Below are 27,293 nucleotides of genomic sequence, written 5' to 3'. Positions count from 1 at the left end.
TAAAAATCTTGGCTATAAGGGACACTAGCAGTGGAGTTGTTGTCACACAGATCCTACATTGTATCAGAAACTCCGAAAGCATTGACTATTTATGTTTATCTTAAGAAGCCATAGTTTGGAAAAAAACAAAGTTTAAAAAAGAAAAGTCCTAGGGGCTGGGAAGGTGGCTCAGTGGTAGAGTGCTTGCCTTGCATGCATGAGGCCCTGGGTTCGATTCCTCAGCACCACATAAGCAAAAAGAAAAAAGCCGGAAGTGGCACTGTGGCTCAAGTGGTAGAGTGCTAGCCTTGAGCTGAAGAGCTGAGGGACAGCGCCCAGGCCCAGAATTCAGGCCCCATGACCATGCCAAAAAAAAAAAAAAAGTCCAAGGCAAGGAATATGGCTTAGTGGTACAGTGCTTGCCTAGCATGCATAAAGCCCAGAGTTTGATTCCTTAGTACCACATAAATACAATAAATAAATAAAATTTCTTTAAAAAGTCCTGGTCCAAACACAGAGAGCCAAAGGTATCTGTGTGAAATCACAATGTACTATGGAGTGTGGGAAAAGCTGCTTGTCCTGTGGTATCATTCACTTTCAAGCATGCACTGTCATCTCTGCTCTATTTGTTCTATGTTAAGGACATGGTACTAATGTGCTTAATAGCTTCATCAAGGTGTAATTTGTATACAACAAATTGTCCATTTAAAGCATATGGTTCAATGAATTTTGACAGTTTTAATTACTCATGAAACTACCACAGCCACAATAAAAACAGAACATTTTCTCTACTACTCTAAAAGATTTTTGTTTTTACTTAACACACACTAACTTCAGAACTCTTAAGTACTGTAAAAATACTAGCCCATTCACTGTTCATAACATACCTGAGAGATATGTTCTCTTATCACCCCCAGTTATGGAGAAAGAAACTGAGGCCCCAAAAGGGTAAGTGGCTTTAAGCTTGTATATCTGGTGAGTTGGGTAAATTAGGATTCAAGATAGACATAGTTGGGTATCTGCACTTTGCCTCCAGGTTCGGCTGCCCCTCATTCATTTATGCATGTTGTCTGTTTTTGGTCTAGTTTTGTGAGGATGAACTAAAGACACAGAGAACTAGCTTCTGGAACCTAAGAAATTCAAACAAATACATATGTAGCTCGGCATATTTTTCTTATTATATAAATGAACCATCAGGGAACAAGATCATGGAAAGCCCAGTGCCACTGAGTTCTGTTGAGTGCCAATAATGGGATTTCTAAATCTTTTTACATATTTTAGTGTGTCATAACTCTACAACAGCTATGAGGTAGGTAGGTACTATCCTGATTCCTATTTCATAAATGAAGATCTGGACAATTTGTGAGGTCAAGCCTATCACCCAAGGCTACCTAGCTGGTAAGGGTGCCACTGAACTTGATGTCCTACAGGCAGGGGTGAAGCTAACATGGTGACAAAGCACACAGGGAAAGATGTTTTTGATGAGCAGTATTGATGGGAAGATGCCACTTTTGTGTGTTTCTCTGTATGAGAAATGCCATTTGGAAAGCCGGTGTGTATGTCAGTATTTTTTTTTTCATTCTGAGAAAAAGCCTATAGAGTCTGGTGGGGGAAGGGTTTGCAGCTGGCAGGAGCCTTGGCATATGTTGTAACTAAAAAGAGAGGGAATGTGTTGGTGGGACAAGCTACCGGAGAGCTGTCTCGGTGTGCCGCGGTACTAGTAAGTGTTTTAATTGGGTAGGATTTTTGGAGGACTATTTTGACATCTGCTCGTGTCTTTGCTGATTTTTCTTCACTTAGAGTAGGAAACACAAGCTGTGGATAAAATGGCTTTAAAATAATTGGAAGTAAAGATATCTCTCAAAGTGGAATTTGAGAAGGATACTTTTTAAGAAGTGAAAACTAAATTCCACTTCTAGGAATCCATCCTAAAGCACAATGCTCTATGCCTACAGATTTCATGACAATATCATATGTATTATATGTAATAATTACCTTTTTTTAAGTATCTGTCATGGGGCTTGAACTCAAGGCCTGTTTGATGCTCCTGAGGTTTTTCTATTTTTTATTTTACACAAGACTAGCACCCTACCACTTGAATCATAGCTCCACTTCTGGATTTTTTGGTCATTAATTAGAGATAAGAATATCATGAACTTTACTACCTGGGTTAGCTTCAAACCATGATTCTCCTGAGTAGTTAAGATTACAAGCAGGAGCCACTAATGCTTAATTCCTTAAAAACTGAAGTCTGTGAGACTCTTATCTCCAATTAACCACAAAGTACTGGAAGTGGAGCTGTGGCTCAAGTGGTAGAACACTATGCTTGAGCAAAAAACAAATAAACAAACAAAAAACCTTAGCACTCAGACCCCAAAGTCAAGCCTCATGGTAAGGGGAAACAAAGGAGGAGGTGGAGGCAACAATGTTTGATAAGAAATGTACTCATTACCTTGCCCATGTAATTGTAACCCCTCTGTATGGTATTTTCACAATAAAAATAAAATAAAACCAAAATGTCTTCAGAAGTAGACCTAGGATAACAGTAATTTTCTTTTTTGAAATTTTCTCTCTTTCCATAGTAGGCATATGTAATTTTTGTGATCCAGATAGTAAGTGTGGCTTTAACAAAAGAAAACAGACCCAGAGAGCATTGGTGTAACTGCCTGCCATACACAGGTACTCATTCAGAAGTCTGAATAATGGATCTCTTCAGAGGGGTAAACTTTGGAATCACATTCTCCCAAAGCCAGCTCTGCTGCCATCATTAGCTCTATGGCCTTGGACAATTTGGCCTCTCTGAGTCTCTGTTTCTACCTCTTTCCCATGGAGATGGCAATGTTTCCCTCATGGCATGGTTAAGATGAAATGAGCTGCCTCCTAGTAACGGGCAGTTTCCTTCCCCACCAACACTTCCAACCCCACAGCTTCAGTTGAGTGTCTCTTGCCTTTCTTCATTTTCCTTGTTTTCCTGGAGCCTTTCAGGGATAGGGCATCGTAGGGCCAGGCCAGCCTGTGATTTTCTTGGGAACACTGTGCTTCAAGAAGGCCCTTGAGCCCATGCCAGCGCCTTTGGAAGAGGCCTTGCCACCACGAGGGCAGCATTGTCCTACCAGAGGAAACTGTGCCGACCTAGGTCCTGCTTGGAGCCTGGGCATTTTGGTTACTAAGGGGACCCTGGCCTGCTAAATCAGGAAAAGGGGCCAGGATTTTTCCTTTGTTCAGCCTGCTGCCATTGTTGAAAAAGTAAACACTCCACACGGTTTAGCCGGCAAGTCCTCCAGTCAGGAGTGGGGAGAAATCAAAAGCCTGTTCAACCCAGCCGTGGAGAGCCCACAAGGGCTGGTCTGTGCTCCTGGACTTCTGTAGGGACACAGAAACAAGGCCTGATTCTGGTCAGGAATTGACACCCACTCCTGGGGCCTTTTAGCCCTGAGACTTTTCTAATGCCTGCCAATTCCTACCCCTTCTGAGACTATTTGGAAGGCCAGGTGAGGCCAGGTGGATGATGCTGGAGTGGGGGAGCTCTTAGCTTACTCTCCTAGTGGTCTGATGTCCTTGCTGCAGCTCTGGTTCTGCATCTCGTGATCTCCCTCAGCCTTTGCAATGAGAGCCAAGCCGTCACCACCACGTGGCACTGCTACTGCAGCTCTTCAGACCGGCTGTTACTGTTGTATATGTTCGAAATAATTACCTATTAAGGCCTACTATGTGCCCAGCACTGTGCCTCTAAGATCTCTGATCCTCAGAGCAGTCAGGAGGATGTGAGGGAATGAGGGTGAGGTTTACAACCTCACAGCCAAAGAAGCCAGTCAGCAGACATAAAAGTCAGGCAAGATATCATATTTCTGGAAGCCTCAGGTTCTTGTCTCTGAATTGGAGTGGTGTTATATCACCTGGCTCACTGGAAAGGAAAGCATCCCTGTGGCAGTCTTTGGGTTGGATAGTGTATCATAAGTAGGGGAGGTGGTGGTCACTGATGCATTTTGTGCAACTTCTTGCTGACATGTTGAAAAGCATTTAACTTGCTAGGTTGCAGAGAGGCAGCAGAGGAGCCCTGACAATTCACTGTGAGTCTTAATATTTTCCACTGTGAAATAATAATTGTGCTTTGTAAAACACAAGTACAGTATAATGCTCAGTATTTGTATTACTTTCAACTCATCCCATTTGCTTGATACTCATTCAACTCTAAATTAGGCTGAGAGGGGAGAATAAACTCATAAGTTGGGACTTTGTCTTCCTCTGTAGTCCTTTCTCCATGGTAAGCACATGGTAGATGTCTACTAGTCCATTCATAGATTTGTAGTCTGAAGAAATCAGTCAGAAGTAGAAAGATGAGAGGAAGCGGAAGGGTTCCTGGGACTGTTTTTTCAGCTCAAGGAGGATTTAAGATGGTTCCACTCTCTATCTGGGAAAGACCTCAAAATGTTTATTGAGGTATCACATTCTGTTCTAGAGGCTAGAGTTAGAACATCAGCCAATACTAGTGATATGTATGTAGAAAGAAAACATTGATAGGTATAAGATGGCTTTTCTTTTTCTGGTAGTGAGGCTTGATCTCAGTGTATCACACGGGACTAGCTTGCTTACAGCTGGTGTACTACTTAAGCCATGCTTCCAACCCTGAGCTTTTGCCTGCTTAATTGGAAAGGATGTCTTACAGACTTTTCCTGCCTGAGCTAGCTTACAACTGCAGTTCTCCAGATCTCAGCCTCCTGAGTAGTTAGGATTGCAGGTGTGAGCCACTGGCACCTGGCTTACACTGGTTCTTAACTTGTAGCAGTGTGATATGGGGTATGTTATTTAGCCTTGGTTCATCTGTCCTGGGACTTGGGGTGACCATAGAAGCTCATGAGTTTTTTGTGAGAGTTACGTGAGCAACAAATGTGACTCATCTAGCACTGGGGCTGCTGCAGTTAGCCTTTCTCCAATGTCACTTGCTTCCCTATTCTCCCTATATCCTCCAGAAGCCACGGGGAAATATTTGTCTTCTGATGGCATTTCTACAACTTTCTTCTCTGGATTTTGTTTGCTTGCAGAAAGTCAGAAATATGGCACTGGATGATGTTGTAATCCTGAACGTGGACACCAACACCCTGGAGACGCCCTTTGATGACCTCCAAAGCCTCCCAAATGATGTGGTGGGTAAATGAGCTCTTGGTTCTGACTCATGTGTGCTCATGCCATGGAAATGAACCTGACTTTGGAACTTGGGGAGGAGGAGAGACAGCTGTTGGCACAGCCCTAGTGCATGTGGGCCATTATTTCGTGATGTTAACAAAAGAAATATCTTTATATTAGAGGTTTCTTGAACATGGCAGATTCCAAAATGCCTTTTAAGTGACAAATGAGGTGGCCTCAGAGAAGCAGAGTAGTTTGGGCAAGTTTTTTTTTTAACCCCCTCTGGGCTTCACTTCTCTACTTTAAAGAGTTGTGCAAAGAGTTTTCTTAGGATTGTTATGGTGGGGAATAGTTTTGTGATGGTCAGCAATGCTGGCATAGTACAGTGTCTGACAAATGGCACCTACATCTCTTTCTAGTTTTGTTCTTGTTTTTGTGCAAGTGCTGGGGCTTGACCTCAGGCCTTTAGCTTTTTCCTCTCAAGGCTGGCTTTCTACCATTTTTGCCATGCCTCCACTTTCAGCTTTTTGCTGGTTACTTGGAGAAAAGTCTCAAAGACTTTTCTACCTGGGCTGATTTTGAACTATGATTCTCAGATCTCAGCCTCCTGAATAGCTAGAATTACAGGCATGAGCCACTGGTGCTAGCCACTTGTTCATTTAAAAAATAAAATTGTTATTGGTGGCTCAGTGGTAAAGTGCTTGCCTTGCATGCATGAGGCCCTGTGTTCAATTTCTCAGCACCACATAAGCTGAAAAAGCCAGAAGTGGTGGTATGGCTCAAGTGGTAGAGCTCTAGCCTTGAGCTGAAGAGCTGAGAGACAGTGTCCAGGCCCAGAGTTCAGGCCCCACGATTGACCAATAAATAAATAGGTGTTGGTATTGGTAATTACAGACAAGCTGAAGGGACCGTTGATGCCTTCCAGGTCCTGGTAGTCCCCACTTGAGCAAGTGGACTTCATTCTGTTCTGACTATAGCAGGAATTTCCAGCATGGGACATGAGGATCTTACCATGTTTCAATGGAAATCAGATTTGATTGTAATGCTATATGAGTTGCAAGTATTCAGAAGGAGAATCCTATCCTACACACATTTGTGTCCATTCATTTGGCTCAGGATGTGGTACTTTCAGTGTTTAGAAGTTGACCTTAGTCTCTCCTTCAGCTAGACTTCTGAAAGATTATTCTTCTTAACTGTTTGGTCAGTTCACATACTCTCATCTCTCTTCCTAAGCACCACTTATTTCAGACTCTTTTTTTCTCTCTTGTATTGTTACCCACAGCCATCAAATGGTTAATCTGAGCATCCTTCCAATGACCTTTCTAGGAACATAAATTACATTCTCCTCCTACTTGAGACTGCTCCTTTTATGCTGGCAATAGTGTTGCACACCTGTAAGCCAGTGCTTGGGACACTGAGGCCAGAGGACCATAAATTTAAGGTCAATCTAGCCTACATAGTGAATGTTAGGCCATCCAAGGCTAAAAAGTAAGACCTTGTCTCAAAAAAAAAATCTTTCTAATCAATGAAGTTAATCTAAAAGAATTTAAAGACAAGAAATCCTTCTGTGACTAATCATTGCCTATAAATTCAAGGCTAGTTAGCTTTAGAATCAGTCTGACTTCCTTACTAGCCATGTGGTTTACAGCAAAATTACTTACGCTCCTGAGTGAGGGGAGTGAGTGAAATAAGGCTTACCATCCTCCTGGCTTTCTGCCTTGTAGATTTTTCCAGATGCTGATGCCAGGAGAAAGAACCCCAGCAAAGTAAAGCAGTCTTGCTGAGTTGAAAGTTAAAAGATCTGAGTTTGAGGGAGAAATGGTTTGAGTCTATGAGTGAGAGTACTGGACAGGAGGCTGCTGCTCAGCAAAAGGAATCTGTGTTGACTGACCTGCTGAAAACCGATCTGTCTGAACCTGTGAAGGGTGAAACCCCTGACAGGGATCTATGAGATGAATGGCTCCCAGAGCTCACAGGCTTAGTAACCTTCCACTTCTGACCTATAGAGTAAAGAGACAGGGATGATCACTGAAGACCAACACCAGAGACCTCAGGAAACTATGACTTTGTCTAAATTAGCTCTGAAGTAAACATTATCTATACCCAACAAAGTATAAAAATGAACCTTTGAGAAGCATGAGAGAAGGCTTTAGGGTACAAGAAGACAACAAAACCTAGCATGTATCAAACCAACATTATCAGAATCACTAGTATCCTATTTATGTTATTTTACTTTATTTAGTTTTAGAGGCAGGGTCTTGCTATAAGCCCAGGCTGACTTCAACCTCACAATCCATCTGCCTCAGCTTCTTGAGTGTTTGAATTACAAGTATATCCCATCATACCCCAAAAACATCCTACTTAAGAAATACAAGAGAGGGCTGGGAAGGTGGCTCAGTGGTAGAGCGCTTGCCTTGCATGCTCGAGGCCCTGGGTTCGATTCCTCAGCACCACATAAGCAAAAAGAAAAAAGCCGGAAGTGGCGCTGTGGCTCATAGTGGTAGAGCGCTAGCCTTGAGCTGAAGAGCTGAGGGACAGTGCCCAGGCCCAGAGTTCAGGCCCCACGACCGGACCCAAAAAAAAAAAAAAAAAAGAAATACAAGAGAGCTGCTGGTGACTCACACCTATAATCCTAGCTATTCAGGAGGCTGAGGTCTAAAGATAGGAATTCAGAGCCAGCCTGAGCAGTCAAAGCCCATGAGACTCTTACCTCCCCCTAACACTTAAAAACTGGAAATGGATCTATGGATCAAAGTGGTAAAGTGCTAGCTTTGAGCAAAAAAGCTCAGAGATAGTGTCCAGGCCCTGAGTTCAAGGCCCAGGACTAACAAAAAAAAAAAAAAAAAGAAAAAAGAAAAGAAAAAGAGAAAGAAATAGACAAATCAGTGTTTGTGGATCATGGAGCCTAAGATTTAAAGGATCGATTTAAAGCCAGCCTGGGCAAAAAAGTCCATTACATTGTACGTTCAATTAACTAGAAAGGAGCTGGACTAGAGATGTGGCTCAAGTGGTAGAGTACCAACCGTGAGCAAGCAGCTAAGCCAATGCCAGGCCTCTTAAGTTCAAAAGTCCAAGACATGTTGAGAGTCAAAAGTGTAACATAAAACAAGAAGAAAATCAGTCAAAGCATAATACCAGGATTAAAGAAAATCAGTCTGGAGTTAAGAGAAAGGAGACACTACAGAATAAAAGCTAAATGAACTTGAAGACATGATAGTAAAGACTAACATGAAAAGCCTGGTTAAAGTTAATAGAACCTTAGTGGCTGGTATTGCAACATTCAGAAGACGAACATGCCTGCCCTTGGAGTTTGAGAAGTCATGGAACGTGGAAAAATACAAAAATAAAGTTAAAAAGCTTATAGCTAAATTATAACCATGATCCTCATATCTCAGCCTCCTGACTGTGATTATAGGTATGAGTCACTGGGCTTGCACTAGTTATTTTAGATAGGGTCTCACTTCCTGCCCAGATAGGTATAATCCACCTATCTTAGGTTTTCTGTCATAAGTAGAATGATAAGTGCATACTGCCATGCCAAGCTACTTCTGTTGAGATGAAGTCTCACAGACTTTTCTACCAGGTTGACCTGGAACTGTCAATCTCCAAATTATAGCCAATTTTTTAATTTTTTGCTAAAAATGATAAATTCTAGCCAGGCTCCAGTGGCTCACACTACTCAGGAGGCTAAGATCTGAGGATCGTGGTTCAAAACCAGCGTGGGCAGGAAAGTCCATAAGACTCTTATCTCCAATAAATCAATAGAAAACTGGAAGTGGCGCTGTGGCTCAAGTGGTAGAGCACTCTCTTTGAGCTGAAGAGTTGAGGGACAGCGCCCAGGCCCAGATTTCAAGCCCCACAACCAAAAAAAAAAAGATAAATTCATCCAGGTAATAGTGACTCAAACTTTAGAATCCTAGCTACTTAGGAGGCTTAGGGCAGAGAATCATAGTTAGCCAGCCCAGGAAGAAATTTGGTTTGAGACTACCTCAAATTAACGAGAAAAATATCAGGTTGGAGACATGGCTCAAGTGGTAGAGTACCAGATATGAGAAAAATAAGCTGAGCAAAAGCACAAAGCCCTGAGTTCAAACCCCAGTACTGGCACAAAAGGGAGGAAAGAGGCGAGGCGAGGCGAGGGGGGGAGAGGCGGGGCGGGGCGGGGCGGGGCCGGGCGAAACAGCAGAGGGAGAAAGAGCAGGGGAAAGGAAGGGAGCTCCTTGGAGCTCATTGAACCTCAAACATATTGCCAAACAAAAGCATATAAAGTCATTGTGATAATGGCTCAAAACCAGTGGTAAAGAGAGAAGTTTAAAATTAGGAAAAAATGATATTGTAAAAGAAGTAATTACAAGCAGACATCATATCAGAAGCTAGCTATGTAATCCAGAAGAAAATGGAGTGGTATTTTTTAAAGTAATGAAAGAAATTCTCTATCCACTGAAAATATGCTTCACAAATGAAAGCAAATTTTGGAATTTTTTTCAGGCAAATAAAAATGAGAGAAATAATTGTCAGTAGGTCTGGGGTATAAGAAATACAAAAGAAATTGTTCAGGTATGGGGGAAATATAGGAAAGTTTAAAATAAAGGAGTAAAGAGAACCAGAAACAGTAAATACATAGCTAAATGTGAGAAGTTTATCTTCTTATTCTAAATTTCTGTAAGAAGTAAATTGAATAAAGTGAAAATAATGCCAAATTATTTCGTGTTATTACACAAATAGAAGTAAAATATATGAGTACAGCAATACAAAGGACAGAGTAGGGATGGAAAATAGAAGCATGCTGTTTACAGGTTCTCACAATGTATAAACTGCTGCAATATTGTCTAAAGGTAGATGTATTTAATGAAAGGTATATATTGTTAACCTTAGGAAAAAACAGTCCTGTGGCAGGGGGAGAAATATATAGCTAACAAACCAATATTGAGGGTTCAAAAGAGTTTCCAATAGAAAGAGTAAAAGTGACTGGAATGCAGTGTAAACATGTGTGGAGATATAGCAATAAAATCCCCCTTCTGTATAACTGATGTAAACCAATTTTAAAAAGAAAAGAACAAAAGTTTTCCAGCCAAAGAACAAAGAAACCACACAGGAGCAAATAGGTGATGGATTTATCCAACTATCAATTGTTACATTAAACATACATCATCTAAATACTTCAATTACATCATATAAAAAAGTAAGACCCAACCAAGTGCTGGTGGCTCATGCTTATAATCCTAGCTATTTAGGAGCTTGGGAACAGAGGGATCAAGGAATAGAAAAGATATACCAGGAAATCACTAACCAAAAGTTAGTGGGGAAAAGAGAAATTTTCCTTATAGAGAAATTCAAATAGTACCTATAAATACTTCCCTTTCTAGGAAAGTATTTACAATTGGGTGTGTGATTTACTTCATTTAAAAAAAAAAAAGTTGTAAAGGAAAAGATAGGCAGTTTAGAGGAGAACCCACAACCAAGCGTTGTCTGCAGTGTCCCGTGGCTGTTATATGACCCTCTGATTAGTGTGATGAGAAGGCTACTTCACCGCTGCAGTGTCCTTTCCAAAAGGCTAATCTAATCTTGCTAGAAACTTTATTAGGAACATTCTACAAACCAGCACTTCAATCATAAAACAAAACTGAGAAATAGAGATCAGATGAAACTAAGGAAGTATTATAACAAAATGCAATGTGGAAACTAAATTGGATCCTGAGATAGAAAAGAACATTAACAGAGAGGTAGGGGTGTGGTTAACAATCTGGAGACCCTGAGTTCAAGTCCCATTACTACTGAGAAATGGAGAGAGGGAAAGAATGAAATTAGTGGAATTAGTGGAAAAACACAAAATCACAGAATGTAGGGTTTAGTTAATAATAATCTACCAGCATCTGTTTCTTAGTTTTGATAAATTTCCAGTGGCATGTAAGATGAACAGGGGGAAAAACTAAGTGAGTTGTATGTGGATACCCTTTGTACTATCTTTGCAAATTTTTGTAAATCTTAAGTATTCAAAATTAAAAGTTTGTAAAAGAGAAAACAGGGGGGCTGGTCGTGGGGCCTGAACTCTGGGCCTGGGCGCTGTCCCTCAACTCTTCAGCTCAAGGCTAGCACTCTACCACTTGAGCCACAGCGCCACTTCTGGCTTTTTTTCTTTTTGCTTATGTGGTGCTGAGGAATCGAACCCAGTGCCTGATGCATGCAAGGCAAGCAGTCTACCTCTGAGCCACCTTCCCAGCCCAGGAAATAAGATTATTATGAATATCCTCATGCCCATAATTTTGAAAAGTCAAATGAGATGGCCAAATTTCATCAAATCATAAATTATTGACTCAGGAAAAAAAATTAAATGCCAGTATTTCTATTGAATTTTTTAAACTTGTAATTAAAACTTTCTCACAAAGAAAATCCCAGGCCCATATAGCCTTACAGGTTAATTCCAGCATACATTTAAGAAGATTAATACGAGCTTAACACAAACTTTTTCAGAAAATTGAAGCTAAAGGAACATTCCCTAACTTTTTTCATGAGGTCAGCATTACCCTGAGATGAAAACCAGGCAAAGAATTTATAAGAAAATTAAACTACAGACTAACATGCCTCATAAATGCAGATGCAAAAGTCTTTAACAAGATATTAGCAAATTGAATCCAGCAATATATAAAAAGGATAATGCTCCATGATGGAGTGAGTGCACATTGGCTAGATATTTGAAAATCAGTAAATCTATGTGATTTGCTATAACAACAGCCTAATAAAAGAAAGCTATATCAAGACTGATGCAAAAAAAAATGTTTTAGGAAAAATTCAATACCCATTCATCAAAAGCTGTTAGCAACCTGGGAATCCTCATTGGGATAGAACCATCTAGGAAGGTCTTAGTATTCACATCATACCTAATGGGGAAAGACTGATTGCTTTTCCCCGAGGAACAGAATCAAAAACGGATTCTATTCTTCCCATTCCTATTCACCATTGCACTGGATGCTCTTACCAGCTCACTAAGGCTGGAAAGAAAAGCCCTAAGGATTAGAATGAAGTAAATAAAATTGCCTTTATACAGACAACACAATCATGTATATAGAAAATCTTAAAAAGTCACACAAATAAATTTAGTCAGGGTGTAAAATAAGGTCACTAGATAGAATTTAAATATATTTCTATACACTTGTAAAGAGCAATTGAAAATGAGAATTTTACAAACCATTTAAAATAGCATACAAAACACAAAACACTTAGGAATAAATTTTTTTAATGTGTAAAATGTGTGTGCTGCAAGATATAAAACATTTGAGAAAAAAGTTGAAAGACCTAAATAAATGGAAAGATATTCCATATTTTGGATTGGAAAACTAAATATTTTTTACGCAATGTTTTTAAGATGTTAATTTTCCCTAAATTGATCTATAGATTCAATATAATCCCAACCCAAATTCCAGATGGCTTTTTTTAAAAACTTGTCAAGCTGGTTTTAAAATGTATATGAATATGCGAAAGAACTAGAATAGCCAAAACAACATTGAAAAAGAAACTAAAGTAGTAGGACTTATAATACCTGCCTTCAAGACTTATTATGAAGTATAGTAATCAAGATAGTATAGATAGACTTTCAGGTCAATAGACCAAAATAAATGGTCCAGGATTAGACTTACCCATAAGCAGACAATTGATTTTCAACAAATATGCCAAAGTAATTTGACAAAGGAGAGTTGATTTTGTCCCCCCTCCCCTTGAGCAAATGTGCTCAAATAACTGGATGTCAATATGAAGAAAATGAACCTTGACTTTTTACCTCATGTAAATATTACCTCATGTAAATATACTATAGACCTAAACATGGAAGTAAAACCTATAAAACATCTAGAAGAAAACATAAGAAAATTTCATGAGGGGCTGGGAAGGTGGCTCAGTGGTAGAGCGCTTGCCTTGCATGCATAAGGCCCTGGGTTCGATTCCTCAGCACCACATAAGCAAAAAGAAAAAAGCCAGAAGTGGCGCTGTGGCTCAAGTGGTAGAGCGCTAGCCTTGAGCTGAAGAGCTGAGGGACAGTGCCCAGGCCCAGAGTTCAGGCCCCATGACTGGACCCAGAAAAAAAAAAAAAAGAAAGAAAATTTCATGAACTTTTAGAGTTGGCAAAGGTTTTACATAGGATACCAAAAGCTTGCATCATAACAGAAAATGTGCCAGGCACCAGTGGCTCACGCCTGTAATCCTAGCTACTCAGGAGGCTGAGATCTGAGGATCACGGTTCAAAGCCAGCCTGGGCAGGAAAGTCCATGAAACTCTTATCTCCAATTAACTAACTACCAGAAATCGAAGTGGCACTGTGGCTCAAGTGTAGAGTGCTCGCCTTGAGCTGAAGAGCTCCCAGGCCCAGGCTCAGAGTTTAAGCCTCATGACTTACCAAAAAAAAAGGAAGAAAATGTAATGAACTTGACATCAAAAATGTAAAAACTTACCTTCTCTAAAAGATATCACTTCTAGAAATGAAGAGACTGAGAAAGTTGTTTTTTTTGTTTTGTTTTTTGTTTTTTGGTTGTGGGGCTTGAACTCTAGGCCTGGGCACTGTCCCTCAGTTCTTCAGCTCAAGGCAAATGCTCTGCCACTTGAGATTTTCTGGTGGTTAATTTGGAGATAAATATCATGGACTTTCCTGCCAAAGCTGGCTTTGAACCTCGATCCTCATATCTCAGCCTCCAAAGTAGCTAAGATTATAGGCGTCAGAAAGTATTCTTAATAGTTACATCTAAAAAACTACTCTCACCTAGAATGAGTAAGGAATCCTTAAAAATAGCAAGAGTGTCTAGTTAAAGTGGTCAAAAAACTTGAGAAGACACATCTCACATGTACATGTATGCATGCATGTGTGCATGAGCATGTGAACACACATGCACATATTCAGATAGCCAACAAGCACATGGAATACTACTTAGCACCAGCATCATTAGTCAGAGCATGCAAATGAAACACCGCTGTGGTTTAGACCATTGAAGTGCTAAAACACAAGTCTGACAATTCCTTATAAACATACACCGTAAACATACTTACCATATGACCTTATAAACATACTTACCATATGACCAAACAGAGCAAAAGAAACCAGATAGATACAAGGAGATATAGTATATTATTTAATTTATATAAATGGTAGGATTAAAAAAAAAAAAAGCTAGTCTAGAGAAGTAGACCGGCTGGCTGTCAGTTGCATATCAGTGGTTGCCTGGGCTATGGTGATTAAGGTAGGGCCCGACAGCACCAATGAACCCTTTGGGGTAAAGATAGCATTCTGTCTCTTGATTATGGTACTGGTTTACATGTATGTGTGCATTATTGAAACTCATCAGATCATACTTTTAAAATGCTTGCATTCTATTGAAAATAAGTTGTGACTTAATAAAATTAATTTAAAAAATAAGAAGCTTTAGAATTTAACTTTTAAAAAGGGTCTAATATTGAACAGCTTTCAGAACAACTCTGCTGATTTCATGATTTATGAACATGGGCAAAGGGTAACTTTGGAGCAGGCGGCTCTAGTTTTTTGTTAGCTGCCTAGACAATTTAGTATCAGAGTTTATAATCTTGTCTCAGTTCACTTTTTCCACCTTGAATAAAATGGATAGGGGGTAGGTGGTAATAAGGTTAATGCCTTCTTCTTTGCTGGTCTCCATGAGACTTGAAAATGTATTGTTCCGCTGGGCGCTGGTGGCTCATGCCTGTAATCCTAGCTACTCAGGAGGCTGAGATCTGAGGATCGCGGTCCAAAGCCAGCCCGGGCAGGAGAGACCGTGAGACTCCTATCTCCAATAAACCACCAGAAAACCGGAAGTGGCGCTATAGCTCAAGTGGTAGAGTGCTCGCCTTGAGCTGAAGAGCTGAGGGACAGCGCCCAGGCCCAGAGTTCAAGCCCCACGACTGACAAAAAAAAAAAAAGTATTGTTCCCACTGACAATATTGCATTGTTCCCTAGCTGTGGACTTTGAAGAAATATAGCAAGAATATTCTACCTTTTATTGATCTACAAGCTGTTTATCTCAAGCCATAGCTGGAGTTTCTTCATTCTCATTTCTTTTAAAAAATCCAGAACTTCCAGTCTCTGGAGTGTTACAAGGGCCCAGGCATACTGGGTATCATCCCAGCTATGTATGCTAGCTGGAGTGGTAACTCAGAGTGTCAACCTGGCAAGTGCAAGGCCTTGAGTTTATACTCAAGTACCTCTCCCCCCGAAGAATGATTAAAATGAAAGAGTTTACAATTATTCCAGTCTTGTATATCAATAGCATAGCATATCCCAGGAGCAAAGGACCAGATCTTCTTGCATAAGTGCTTCTCTACTATTGTTAGGATTCATTTGACAGTTATTTCCTAAGCACCTACTGTGTGCCATACTTTATGCTGGATATAATGGTTGCTGAGATGATTAAAATACCATGTTTATCATCTATTAGGTCACAGGTTGATTAATAAGTAGGCTAATTAAAGGCCAAACTGCCACTTTCATTCCCATTTCTCCACTAGTCTATCTTCTATGCTGTAGAATATATCATCCAGAATATGATGCCATTGCTTGATTTAAAGCCACCTCTCCTTTTCCCTTGTGAATTTCAGGTTCCCAGACATTCCTAGTAAGAACATCACAAATGGGCAGACCCACAGCTGGTTCAGGAGTGGAGATTATTCCTCCTTATTCCTTCAGCGAAAATCTCTATGTGTGCTCAGTATACTAGGACTTATTCTTGGAAAGGGAGAGCTGAACCCAACCAGGAGGTGAGATGGAGGCTGGAAGTGTGAGCTTAATTAACCTGGTCAGGGAGCAATAGTTTAGTATAGCTGGAACAAAGAATATGTGCCTGGAGGAACAGAGGTGAAAGAAGTAGACAAGAATAACCGTATTGAATATGTTCATAAAAACAAGTTTGGACTTTGCATTGGGGACAGTAGGGAAGGAACTAAGATATTGAAGAAAAGGACTGATGTGGCTACCTCTACACAATGATGAGTCCAAGACTGAGGATCCTACCCAGTGTTGGATTCTACTTGTTAACTGTCTCTCTGGTTATTCAAATCTGGTTCCTCAAATCTGAGCAAAGCTTCCTTCCACTCCACATCTACTGATAACTAGCCTTGGAGTTAGGGGACAAGTCACATGGATAGTATCACCTAGGATCAGTGTGCAGTCAACACTCATCCCTCTTGCATTATGGAATTGTCTGTCTGTCGGTTCTGCATTGAGCCACTCTCCTTAGTGTCCACTCTTTCATCCATTCTGTGCAGGAAGGGGAGCGTCAGAATCCCATGAGCCTTTGCCCTGAGCACACGTGTGTGTATGATTTGTCAACAATCGAGGAGTTTATGGGAGTTTATGGGGCTTCATTAAAGATGCTGGGGCAGGAGCACTGTGGGACATCAGAAGAGCTCTGAGCAGTAAAGCACAACTCTGAGCTTTGGAATGCAGTAAATGTTTAAGAGACTTCCTTCCTTTCATTACTGAATTTTACTTTACTTTTATAACAGTAAAGAGTTGTGTTTTATTGGTTGAAATTTCTTGATTCCGTTTTCCCCAGGTCTGTTTAAAAGCTACATTTTATCTTTGAGGATGTTTGGCTCCTGGTGGAGGAAGTGCTGCCAGCGAATTCAATTAACTGGCAGAGCTCACAGATATTGTACACGGATTTCTTTTTTTCTTCTTTTTCACAACTGCTACATAAACACAGCTGGGTTTAATATTTGTCGTAACAAAGATTTAACTTGAATCATTTTACTCTGGGTAATTAATGCTTGGAATCTGGGCTCCTTTCGTTCGTTTGTAATCCTCTGCATTTCTTTACTCTAGCTATCTAGATAATGAAGTGTGCTCCTCTAGGTCTTTGCCCTGCCTTAAAACTGCTTAATATTTGGCCGTTCCCACTAGAGAGCAGATGCTTTTCTTTGCAAGAATTGAATTTCTGTCAGCTCTTTTATGCATCATGTGTTTGGAACTGTAAGTGGATCAAGTTGTTCATCACAGCAGGGACACTGTGAAACACATCTATTATACACACTTCCCACCCACCCCCCCTTCCTGTTTTTTTTTTTTCTTCTCTCCCCTGAGGAGGTGGAGATGCCCGCATCCCCTTGGGAGATATCTTGCTCTGTGTGGATGTATCCGTGTGATCCACCATGGATCCGGCCTGGCCACTTCCCTGAGCACGGAAATCTATATCCATTCAGCCCAGGATTGTTGCTGAGACAAATCCTGCTTTTATCTTTGTAAACACCAAGCACTTCATTAACTCCCAAATACACACTGAGTTTGGGTCACTAAATAAATCCACTAAGCTCAGCATAATGAGTGACATTTCAGTAATTGATGCCCTAGAAAATGTTAATTGTGAACCCATTCTTTCCTATGCTAAAATTAGGACTTGGATGGTTTTGGCTTTCGAGTTGAACTAGTGTGGAAGAATGGCCATCTATTAAGGCTACTGTGTGCCAGGTACTGTGCTGGGAGCTTTAAAAAAATCTTCACATTTAATCTGCGTAACAGTTCTAGGAAAGGTGGGGGGAGAAAGGGAGTGAAGGGGAGGGGGAGAAAGAAAGAGAGAGAGAGAGAGTGAATGTACTTTATCCCCATGATAAAGACAGAATGTAACCTGCATACAGGCATCTAGTTAATAACTGGCAACTGAGTCAGGATTCACGTGGTCTGAGTCCAGAGTAAATACCATGGAGTGTTGGACGCTCATGCTATGGATTCACTTGATAATATATTAACTGTTTATTGTTACAGGTATTTTCTTTTTTCCTCTCTCTCTGTTCAAGGTATTTTCTCCCCACCCCCTCTTTCTTTTTTTTAAGCATAGGGTCTTGAAGTATACCCAGGCTGGCCTAGAACTTACTATGCTACTCAGGCTGGTCCTAAATTCCTGGATTCATGTGATTATTCTGCCTCAGTCTCCTGAGTACTCTTAAGTATCCACCACCAAAGCCAACTTCAAGGCATCAATTTCCTGTACGTGCTGAAGTTGCTTTCTTTTAGTTGTCTCATTCCACTTGAATTCTCTCAACCAGTGCTGTTTGTAAATACCTTTGTAATCATCCAAACCCTAGCTCCTGTTGGTGACTCGAATAGTTGAATGTTGCTTTACCATCAGAGTGAAAATACAGCCCATCTTCTCAAAGCAAACCTCCATCTTCTCACAATTTTATTTCGAGGATTTGTATTCCTTATTCAGCTCTGAGCTGATGACTACAATTTCCACATCTACATGGTTGAGTTTGTCAACACAGCTTTGAAAAGCAAGCATCTGATGGTGCCTCTGCCAAGGCATACTCATCTTCCAGGCCTTGGGCCTGGTGCTGAGCGCGAGTGCATTCTGCATCATTTTTGATAGATGTCTTTTGGTTTGCAAGTGTCATTATGGGACAGTCATGTGTCTGACTGAGGTAACTGCTAATCTGAGAATTAATTATAATTCAGTGAAAAGAGGGCTTTTGCTCATGAAGAAAGTTGTTGGTCTCTGATAAATATGTTTAGTTAGCATTAACTTTAGTCTTCCTCTAAATACTTTTCATTAGAACCAGCCATGAATGTCCTGGTTCATTAGAAATAGAGCATTCCCTTTATTCTTGGCTTGTGGTCCATTTTGTGTTGAAAAATGTTGGTAGTTTGTGCAGGGAAAAATCAGTCTAAGCTATGTTGTTAAAAAAAAAAGAAGAAGAAGAAGAAAAGAACAAAACATGTATAACTTTCCTTTTACAAGTGCATCTGCTTTTTCAAAGGTAGCTTACATTTTCATTTTGTGTGTTCTGTGTGTAAGAGAATGCTTCTTGGTTTATTCATGTTGACAACTGAAAAGCCTTAGACCTAATTAAAAGAATTTCCACAAGCACCTTTACTGAACCATTTCATTACGCGGCACTGCACAGATTGCATTGTGAAACATGGTGATAGTTTAAATCTGACCTTTACTCCTCAACTGCCAGAAGTATGGGGAGGAAACCCTGCTTTAAAGATACTCCTGATGCAGACATAGAGAGGCATACATGCACACACACACACACATATTTGGTTAGAAATAATGTTTTCATTGAATGACCACCTAATAATATAAACACACATTTTGGCTCAGAACTTCAAGCCTTCTGTAGGTTAGATAGGATATGCTAGAAGCAGAGAGCGACAGAGAGAGAGAGAAAGAGAGAGCGAGAGAGAGAGAATGTGTGTGTGTGTGTGTGTGTGTGTGTGTGTGTGTGTGTGTGTGTGTGTGTTAAAAGCTAAATTGTTTTATAGGAAAAACAAAGGCAATTTTGCTTACTCTGGGGGAAAAAGATACTTGGATGCAGGTGAATTTTACAAATGGATAGAAAATGACTAAATTCTCGGCCACTATGTATTTGACTTTGAGTATAGAGGTTCTCAGAATGTGTGGGAAGGGGCTAGAGTACATGCAAATAGCCAGGGCTCCTCCTGATCTCTCTTTGGTAGCTAGTGGAAATGGGCCTTTTCAGTTTTGTCTTAAGATTGTACTGTTTTTTACTCCAAGAATGTCATTCCACGGATTTAAGAGTTTGTTCTTGGGATATGCAACTGAATCATTACAGAACATAGTGAAAAAACCATTTCCATAATGAAAATTGATCCTTTCTTCTGACAAAATGCTGCTTCGAACTCTACCTTTCTGACTCATAGGTAGCCATGAGTTGTCAGAAGAGATGGAGGGAGCAGAGACCGAGCCCAAGGGTCATCACCAGCCGTGGCTTAGAGGTCTACATAACTAGCATAACCCAACTCCCCCATGGAGAACCAAGATCTTTGTGGGGAAAATGGGATGTAGTAGAAGCAATTAAAGCCAACTAAGGTCAAGGTCCAGCCATGTTCTAAAGAAAGAAACAGAAAAGCAAGGAATGAGCAGTCACAATAATGGAGATATATTAAGTCAGGGGAAACAACAAGCCAGTATCATGGGTGAATGTAATTTGCTAGTCTAAGAAACCCCAGCAGCACTGAGAGTTAATGGACTAGCACTGACTGAGGTAGGCTTAGGCTTGACTTCAGCCTCTAACTTTGCTTTATCTCTGTAATACAGGCTGAGTCTCGCTTTCCTTGTCTCTATAGTGGGGATATCAGCCCCTGCCCAGTCCAGTTGCTCCGAAATCCTAATCCAGTGCTAGGTAGCAAACACTTGGTATTTGGTAGTTAATAGGGTGTCCCATACATATTAATTCCTGATTTTTTTCTCCTGAGGAGTTCCTTTACTGGAAAGAGTTCAAGTGTGTTGAGTCTTAAAGATCAAGATTTCTTCATATTTGAGGCAAGAACTATCAAAGATGCACTGTGCCATCTTTATCATTGCCACTATGAAGAGGGTAGAAGGAATTGTGTGTGCACCTAAGGAGAGGAACCAGTCACTGGCTCCTCTGTCCCCTCCAGACTCAGAACTGCCGCAGGGGATTAGGAACAAGCCATGGTATCTAGTTTGTTCAGGAAAGGAAGACTTGATCAACTTGCCTAGTTCTAAAGGAAAAGAAAATGTGACTCTCTGGCCTCTCTGCAGCTGCTTACTTGGTGATTTGTCAAAAACAAAAACTGAATTCTAATTACAGTAGTTAGTACAACTCCCAAAGAGGATCAGGGCCTCCTGCAATGCTGACTTGAATCAGACTTGTAGCAGAACCATGTTTCTAGTTGAGGTGCTCACTGAGTCTAGATGGGAACCCTAATCTCCTGGACTAGTCAGTCTATGACAAGAGACAGATGTGAGTCACCTCGCTATCAAATAAATCATTGCCCCTTGCTGGAAAGGAAAGATACAGTGAGGGTATATAATAGGGGCAGCTTGGTCTAGTTGGGGTGAAACTGAAGAACTAATAGTTGAGTTAGGGCTTATATAATCAAATATGATAGCCACTATCCACACATGGCTATTTCAGTTTACACTGGTTAAAACAATAAAACTTTGAGCTCCTCAGTCATAGTAGACACATTTCAAGTGGTCAATTGCAGCTCTACCATTGGACAATATTGAACAGAAAATAGGTTATTTCCATTGTCGCAGAAAGCTTTGTTGGATACTTCTAGGTAAGGGGATGGTAGTGGATAAGAATACTCCAAACAAGAAATAGCTCATCCAAAGGTCCTGGGGTAGAAGGAAAGCCAAGATGCAAGAGCCTTGCATCTGAAAAAGCCTGTAATTGAATCATGGGGCCCTTTCAGTCTTGGCTAGGACTTTTATCTGTATCATGGTGCAATAAGGAGGACACTGAAAGATCTTAAGTAGCAGCACTGATGGAAAGGTGTCATCCTTAATGCCTACCCCTCCTCCTCCCAGGAGTTGCAACAAATAATGAAGAAATAAACTTGCATTTGTTGAATGCTACCATGTATTACAGAGGTCACTTCATTCTTAGGATGAGGAAGGTAAGTAATCTGCCCATATATAAAGAGCTAAATAATAGCATGCTGAAAACCCCTTTGAGGCAGTAGTTAGCTCATTCACGTCTGGTTTATGGGAGTGCAGTTGCAAGTCCTCAGGAGCTAAGCCTCGTTCATCTGACTCTGTTCCCAGCTCATCTCTAGCACTAAGAGATACAGACATACAGACATATAGATCTAATATCAGTGAGAGGCTCATGGCTGTGAGAAAAAGCTGCTGGTTCTGAAAGAGGGTCTCACAGAAAGTTAGAGACTTTTTTTTTTTTTAAATACAGGATTTTGTTAGAGAATATAATAAAAATATATCCTGGGTTTAGGAATAGGTTTTAAGACCTCAGATACCAAGTAGAAGACAGAGTTTGAAAGGAAGCTTGAATCAAAGCTCATAGAAGACTTTGAAATTTGGACTTTATTGTATCAGCAGTAGGGAGCCAGTAAAAAGTTCCCAGGAAGAGATTGACATGATTCAACCTTTTGTTTTCAGAAGATAATCCAGTGCAAAGATGGATTAGGTCAGAAAGAAAATAGAGGAAGAGATACCAGCTCAGCTCAAAGATTGTTGTAGCTGAAAGATGAAATCTGAACTAATAGCAAAACAAAAAAGCTGGGAGTTCTGTTACATCTATTACCCATTTTAAATCCACTATATTTTAATCCTTACAATCTTATAAATTGCCAATATCATATTTGCCAGCAAAGGAATTGAAGCATGAAAGATTTAAGCAGAAGGAAACCAGGTCACAGATCCTAGACCTAGACTAATCTGACTGCAGCCATATATAGCAAGGAGCCAGTAGGCATGGAGGAGCAAGGAAGCCAAGAGACCTGAGAGAAAGCACAATCTATGCCCAAGCAAGGAGGTGTGAAGGAGGTACAGGGTTAGGGCAGGGTATAGGAGGGGCAGTGCCCAGGCTGTTATTACCTACTGAGTCCACCGTCCAACTTGTTCCTTTTCACTCATGCATCAGCCAGAGGTTCATTTTCTTTGTAGTTTGATTGTGTCTTAGCAATGCAATCTGCAGAAGGGGATGCGCATCTGCTTCTATCCAGTTACAATTAGTTTCCCTCAATGTTTAATCACCAAAGAATGTGATCTTAGGCTTACCTCCAAGCAGAGGTGCCTCTGCTGGAAATGCCTTTCACAATGTTGAAGTACTTGTTCATTTGTTCTTGCATTCAGCAGATAGTGTGGAATACTTCCACTGGTCCAAAAACATGGCTCCAGTTCCCAGGCTTGCAGAATAGGTATAAGACTCTGCAGCTCACAGTAGAACCAGTTGGGATGGGGGCCGGAGTGGGGTGGTGGGAGAGAGTCTGGCGTAGTGGTCAGAAGAGTCTTCACAGATGGGGAGACATCTGGGTTGCCTCTTTCTTGTACCCTAAGGCAATGGGTAATTTGACTGTTAAAGAAAAATACCTCACTTTAATTTTTTATTATAGAAGTAACATATGTTTTTTATAAGGGATAATCAAAACAATCAAGTATATAAAATAAAAAGTGAAAGCATCTTCCTATGGTTTTAACTAAGTGTATATATATATTTACATAAGGTTTGAAATGATCCATGTTATACATATATTACTGTATAATAATAGAAATACATTTTTCTCATTTCAGAGTATTTTTGAACTTTTTTTAATCCATATTTGTTTCTAGTACAGTGCCACTAGCAACTTCACAGCATTTCATTATGATGTAACTTATTTCGTGGGCCCCTACTGATGGATGCTTGGGTGGTCTTTCAAGTAGTAAATGTATGTCCATAGACAGGACAAGGAGGAGCAAGAGACAACTCTGTCAGAGTTAATGATATATGACTGGAGATATATGACTAGGAGAGCAGTAACATCATGTAAATGCTCCACAGGGCAGGTAGGGGGAATGCCAACTGAGGAATGCCTGTACAACCTATTCTGGGAAAGAGATGGCAAAGGATGGGCCAGTAAAGGGTTGGTGAAGGAGTAATGTAGGCAGAGAGCATTGAGGAGAAAGTGAAAGCACAGAGCCCTAGGGTACCACCACCAGTGTGGCCTCAAAGGGCCAAGGTCATTGGACACCCAGAGACAAGGGCAGACTCAGGCCCTGTAGGTGGTGTTGATGAGATGTGAGAATGGTTGTGGAAGGGGTGGAGAAGTACAGAATCTGACATCTGACCCAAGAGCTAGCTAGATGGCACTGTAGTTACAAAGATGAGACACAGAGGAAGCAGAGGGCAGCCTTAGAGGAGAGTTGATGAATGCAATTTTGTGACCTCTTACCTTTGTTTTCTGTCTTCCTCCTATGACACCTGATTAAAGGAGAAAGCCATCCCCACCAGCATTTCCAACACCCCCAAATTACCCTTGTTGAGCCCCAATGTAATGATGTGACCAGCACCCTCAGGAGGCCTCAGGGTTCAAGTTCAGCTTTAGATGTGTTATGGTGGGTTAGTTAAGCCTCCCATTTTCTGCCCTCTCTTTTATTTAAAAGACAAATGCTGTCTCCAGCTATTAGATGCACATAGACTTGCAGTTTCAAAGTTTGAAGTGGTGACGGGTCAAGACAAAAGCTTCTCTGTATGGCAGGATGAGGGAGGTCTTCAGAAGTCTTGGCCTAGGTGGTCACAGGATGTCAGGAGCCCAGGACCACTCCGTTAGTTTCAGGCTGGAAGGCGCTCTCCTATTTGCTCAGTTACAATCAGCGACTCCTTCTTTGTGTAAAATGGTAATGAGGCCATTAGGAGAGGCTCACCTGAAGTGCAGCTCGTGAATCCAAGGTAATTAAACACCTCTGAATGAAAGGGAAAGGCCAGGGAAGGTTAAATGAGGAATAATCTGCGGCCCAGGTGGCCCAAGGCCTTTGAGGAACCAGAAGAGCGACAGTGGCTTGCACCATTTCAAAGGATGGAAATGTCACCCTGGTCATCAAGTGGGGCAAGATTTTTATTATTTGGGGGGGGGTGGGCGATATTTTTTTTTAACAGTTTAATAAAGCTTGTTGCTTTTTCCTATTTCTATTTCAAGTTGAAAGTCCATGTCAGAGTGCCCACGTACCAAGCAGCCTGCTTCACTCCTCGGGCTCTCACTACTGTGGTGTTGGGGCTCACGGCTTCCAGAAAGGAGAGGCACTGCACACTTGTTCTATCTCCGGGGCTGAGATAGATGCCTGTGGCTTTCAGAGGATCTTGGGGTTCAGTGGCTTACCTGTGTGCAGTGGTGGGGTAGGCAGCCCCATGCTTGTTCCCATTGTTCATGACCTTCTCTCAGCTCAGTGTGGGTGACACATCCTGCAGCAGCTGCACATGAGCGCCTCCTACACTTGGCTAACCCTTACTAGTGGCCAGCTGAGCACTGGACTCTGGGACTTTACTTGGCCTTTAGCTTGTCTTTATCACACACAAGGTCTGGCAACACACAGTTTTTGTGATTCAGGGTCTCACTTCAAAATCCCTGCCGATTCTGCACAAAAAATTGTATATGACTCCTCTTGGCAGCATTACTCATAATCACCCAAAAGGAGAAACTGATGAGCAGGTAAATAAGGTGTGCTATCGATGGAACAGTGAAATATTATTCAGCCTTAAAAAGGAGTGAGATTCTCATACATGTTACGACATGGATAAAGCTTGCTTGCAATGAGTATTGTGCTAAGTGAAAAAAATTCAATCATTTTATACTATCTATTATCTGATTCTATTTATATGAAATGTCCAGAATGGACAAATCCATAGACAGGGACAGTAGGTCAATAGTGGCCTTTGGCTAGTATGAGCTAGAATTGATGGGGGGGAGTAACATCTGACAATATGTAATTTCTTTGGGGGATGTTGAAATGTTCTGGAGTTAGGGAGTAGTGATGGCTGTCTGAGTTGTGAGTATACTAAAAAACATTCAAAACTATATACTTTCAATGAATGAATTTTGTGATAGGTGAAATATATCTCAGTAAGCTGCCTCCGTAAGTTTTGTAAGTTCCCCTGTAGAGACTAGGGATGTTGCTCAATGGTAGAGTACTTGCTTCACATGTAACTGAACCCCTGGGTTCAGTTCCCAGCACTGACATGAACAAACTAACTAACTAAATAAATTCCTTAGCAGCAACACATAGTATCTATGGGCCATTTCTCTAGTATATGTAGTCCATCCCAGGTCAATGATGGTTAATGTTTATTGGCTTGTACGCACCTGGAGGACTCTGAGGAAAGATGTGGATCCTGTGCCCAGGAGAATTACCACTGCAGATTTATAAGTGATGTATGGATTATCTAAACCTAATCTTCTGTTTTATCCTTAAAGTAATACCAGAACATAGATAATCCATATCTAAACAGTTTACAGTAGTGGCTTCCTGAGATGTGTTCCTAATGTAGGGAGTAGCCACTAGCTGTCCACTTCTCAAAATAAAGGAAGACCCTTTCTGTTTCCTGCCCCTCTAGCTTCATCTTAGCCATCTTCCCCCTCATTCTCTCTGCTGAAGCCCAGTTCTTTCTATTCTCTGAACTCCTTACCACAGGGCTTTTGCACATTACCCTCCAGATTTAGCACACAGTTCTCAGCCCTTGCCTAGTTAAATGCTTTAACTTGTCCTTTAATTCTTACTCTAAGCCTGTTTTCCTTTAGAAGGCTTTCCTGGCATTCTTGGCAACTTCTGTTAACAGACATGCATAGAAATAATGCCACATTGCATTTTTTCTGTCATCTGAATGCAAACAAGGTCCATACCTGGTTTCCTCAGCAGCTAAATTAGTTCTGAGCAAGCCAGGTGCTGGTGGCATATGCTACTCAAGAGGCTGAGATATGAGGATCACAGTTCAAAGTCAGCCTGGGCAGACTCCAGAAGTGGAGTTGTGATGCAAATGGTTGAGCACTAGCCTTGAGCACAAAAGCTCAGGGACAGTACCTAGCCCCTGCGTTCAAGCTCCAGGACCAACACAAAATAAAATAATCCTGAGCATAATAAATATTTGTGATATGAATGAATGACTCAGGTCACCACATTGCATAATTACAGGATACCATATAAATGGGACATAGGATAAATGGGGCACTCTGAAGTTTGTCCAGTGTAGCATCCTGAAGTGAATGAAGAGCACACTGGAAATAGTGTGACACTAGCAGCTCTTCAGCTGCTGATTTGTTTATAAAACATAGTCCAGGGAATCTTGACCAATTTCTTGTTCCCCTCTTGCTTTGACTACTAGGAGGTTGTTAATTCAATTTTGAAGTCTATCTCTAGCCACTATGTAACTTATAATTACATGTTAAATCTGGCCCCCCCCCCGATTCTTTGCCTTTTTTCCTATTACTATCTCTTGTTTATTTTGTTTTAACCTGCTGCAACTATTGCTTTACATTGTGATGTATAAGATATATAAATTAACCTTCTATTTCTAATATTTGTAAGTAGCTTAAAGAGGGAATTAGAACTAAAAGTCTTTGCATAGTTGGGCTCAGGTTATAGGACTTAAATTCAAACTCCATCTTGGGTTGTTCCTAGGCATGTAACTAACTTCTCAGATACCATTTCACTCTCAAAGAACAGGAACACCAATTCCTTCCTTATAGAACTGTTGAAGGAAAAAATAGAGATTTTCTGTGGGAGTGCTTAGGTAGCACATAGTAAGTACTTGAAAAAATAGTTTCAATAGATGTGCTTGAGGCTGGTGGTATGGCCCAGTGGTAACCTACAGTCTAGTATGTGGAGCTCCAAGGTGCCTTCCCCAGTACTGGGAGGGGTGGGACACTACACTGATACTGTTTTCTCCTTCAGCAGTCTATCAAATCTAACCCTCCTGCAGCCTGCCCTCAACCTGTATTT

General features: G+C 40.9%; 1 protein-coding gene across 7 annotated transcripts in view; it reads left to right on the top strand.

Annotated features, from left to right (window-relative positions):
• Positions 1-27,293, top strand: part of Dennd1a (DENN domain containing 1A) — a 482,983-nt gene that overhangs the window by 309,253 nt on the left and 146,437 nt on the right. For all 7 annotated transcript variants that reach the window (XM_070013301.1, XM_070013293.1, XM_070013274.1 and 4 more), the window contains one exon: positions 5,022-5,123. In XM_070013301.1, the coding sequence (XP_069869402.1) occupies positions 5,022-5,123 (102 nt within the window). The remainder of the gene's footprint in view (positions 1-5,021; positions 5,124-27,293) is intronic.

Source organism: Dipodomys merriami, unplaced genomic scaffold (genome assembly GCF_024711535.1).
Source record: "Dipodomys merriami isolate MVZ:Mamm:240054 unplaced genomic scaffold, mDipMer1.0.p SCAF_11, whole genome shotgun sequence".
In the NCBI taxonomy this organism is placed as follows: domain Eukaryota; kingdom Metazoa; phylum Chordata; class Mammalia; order Rodentia; family Heteromyidae; genus Dipodomys; species Dipodomys merriami.
This window is presented reverse-complemented; position numbering and strand designations above follow the sequence as displayed.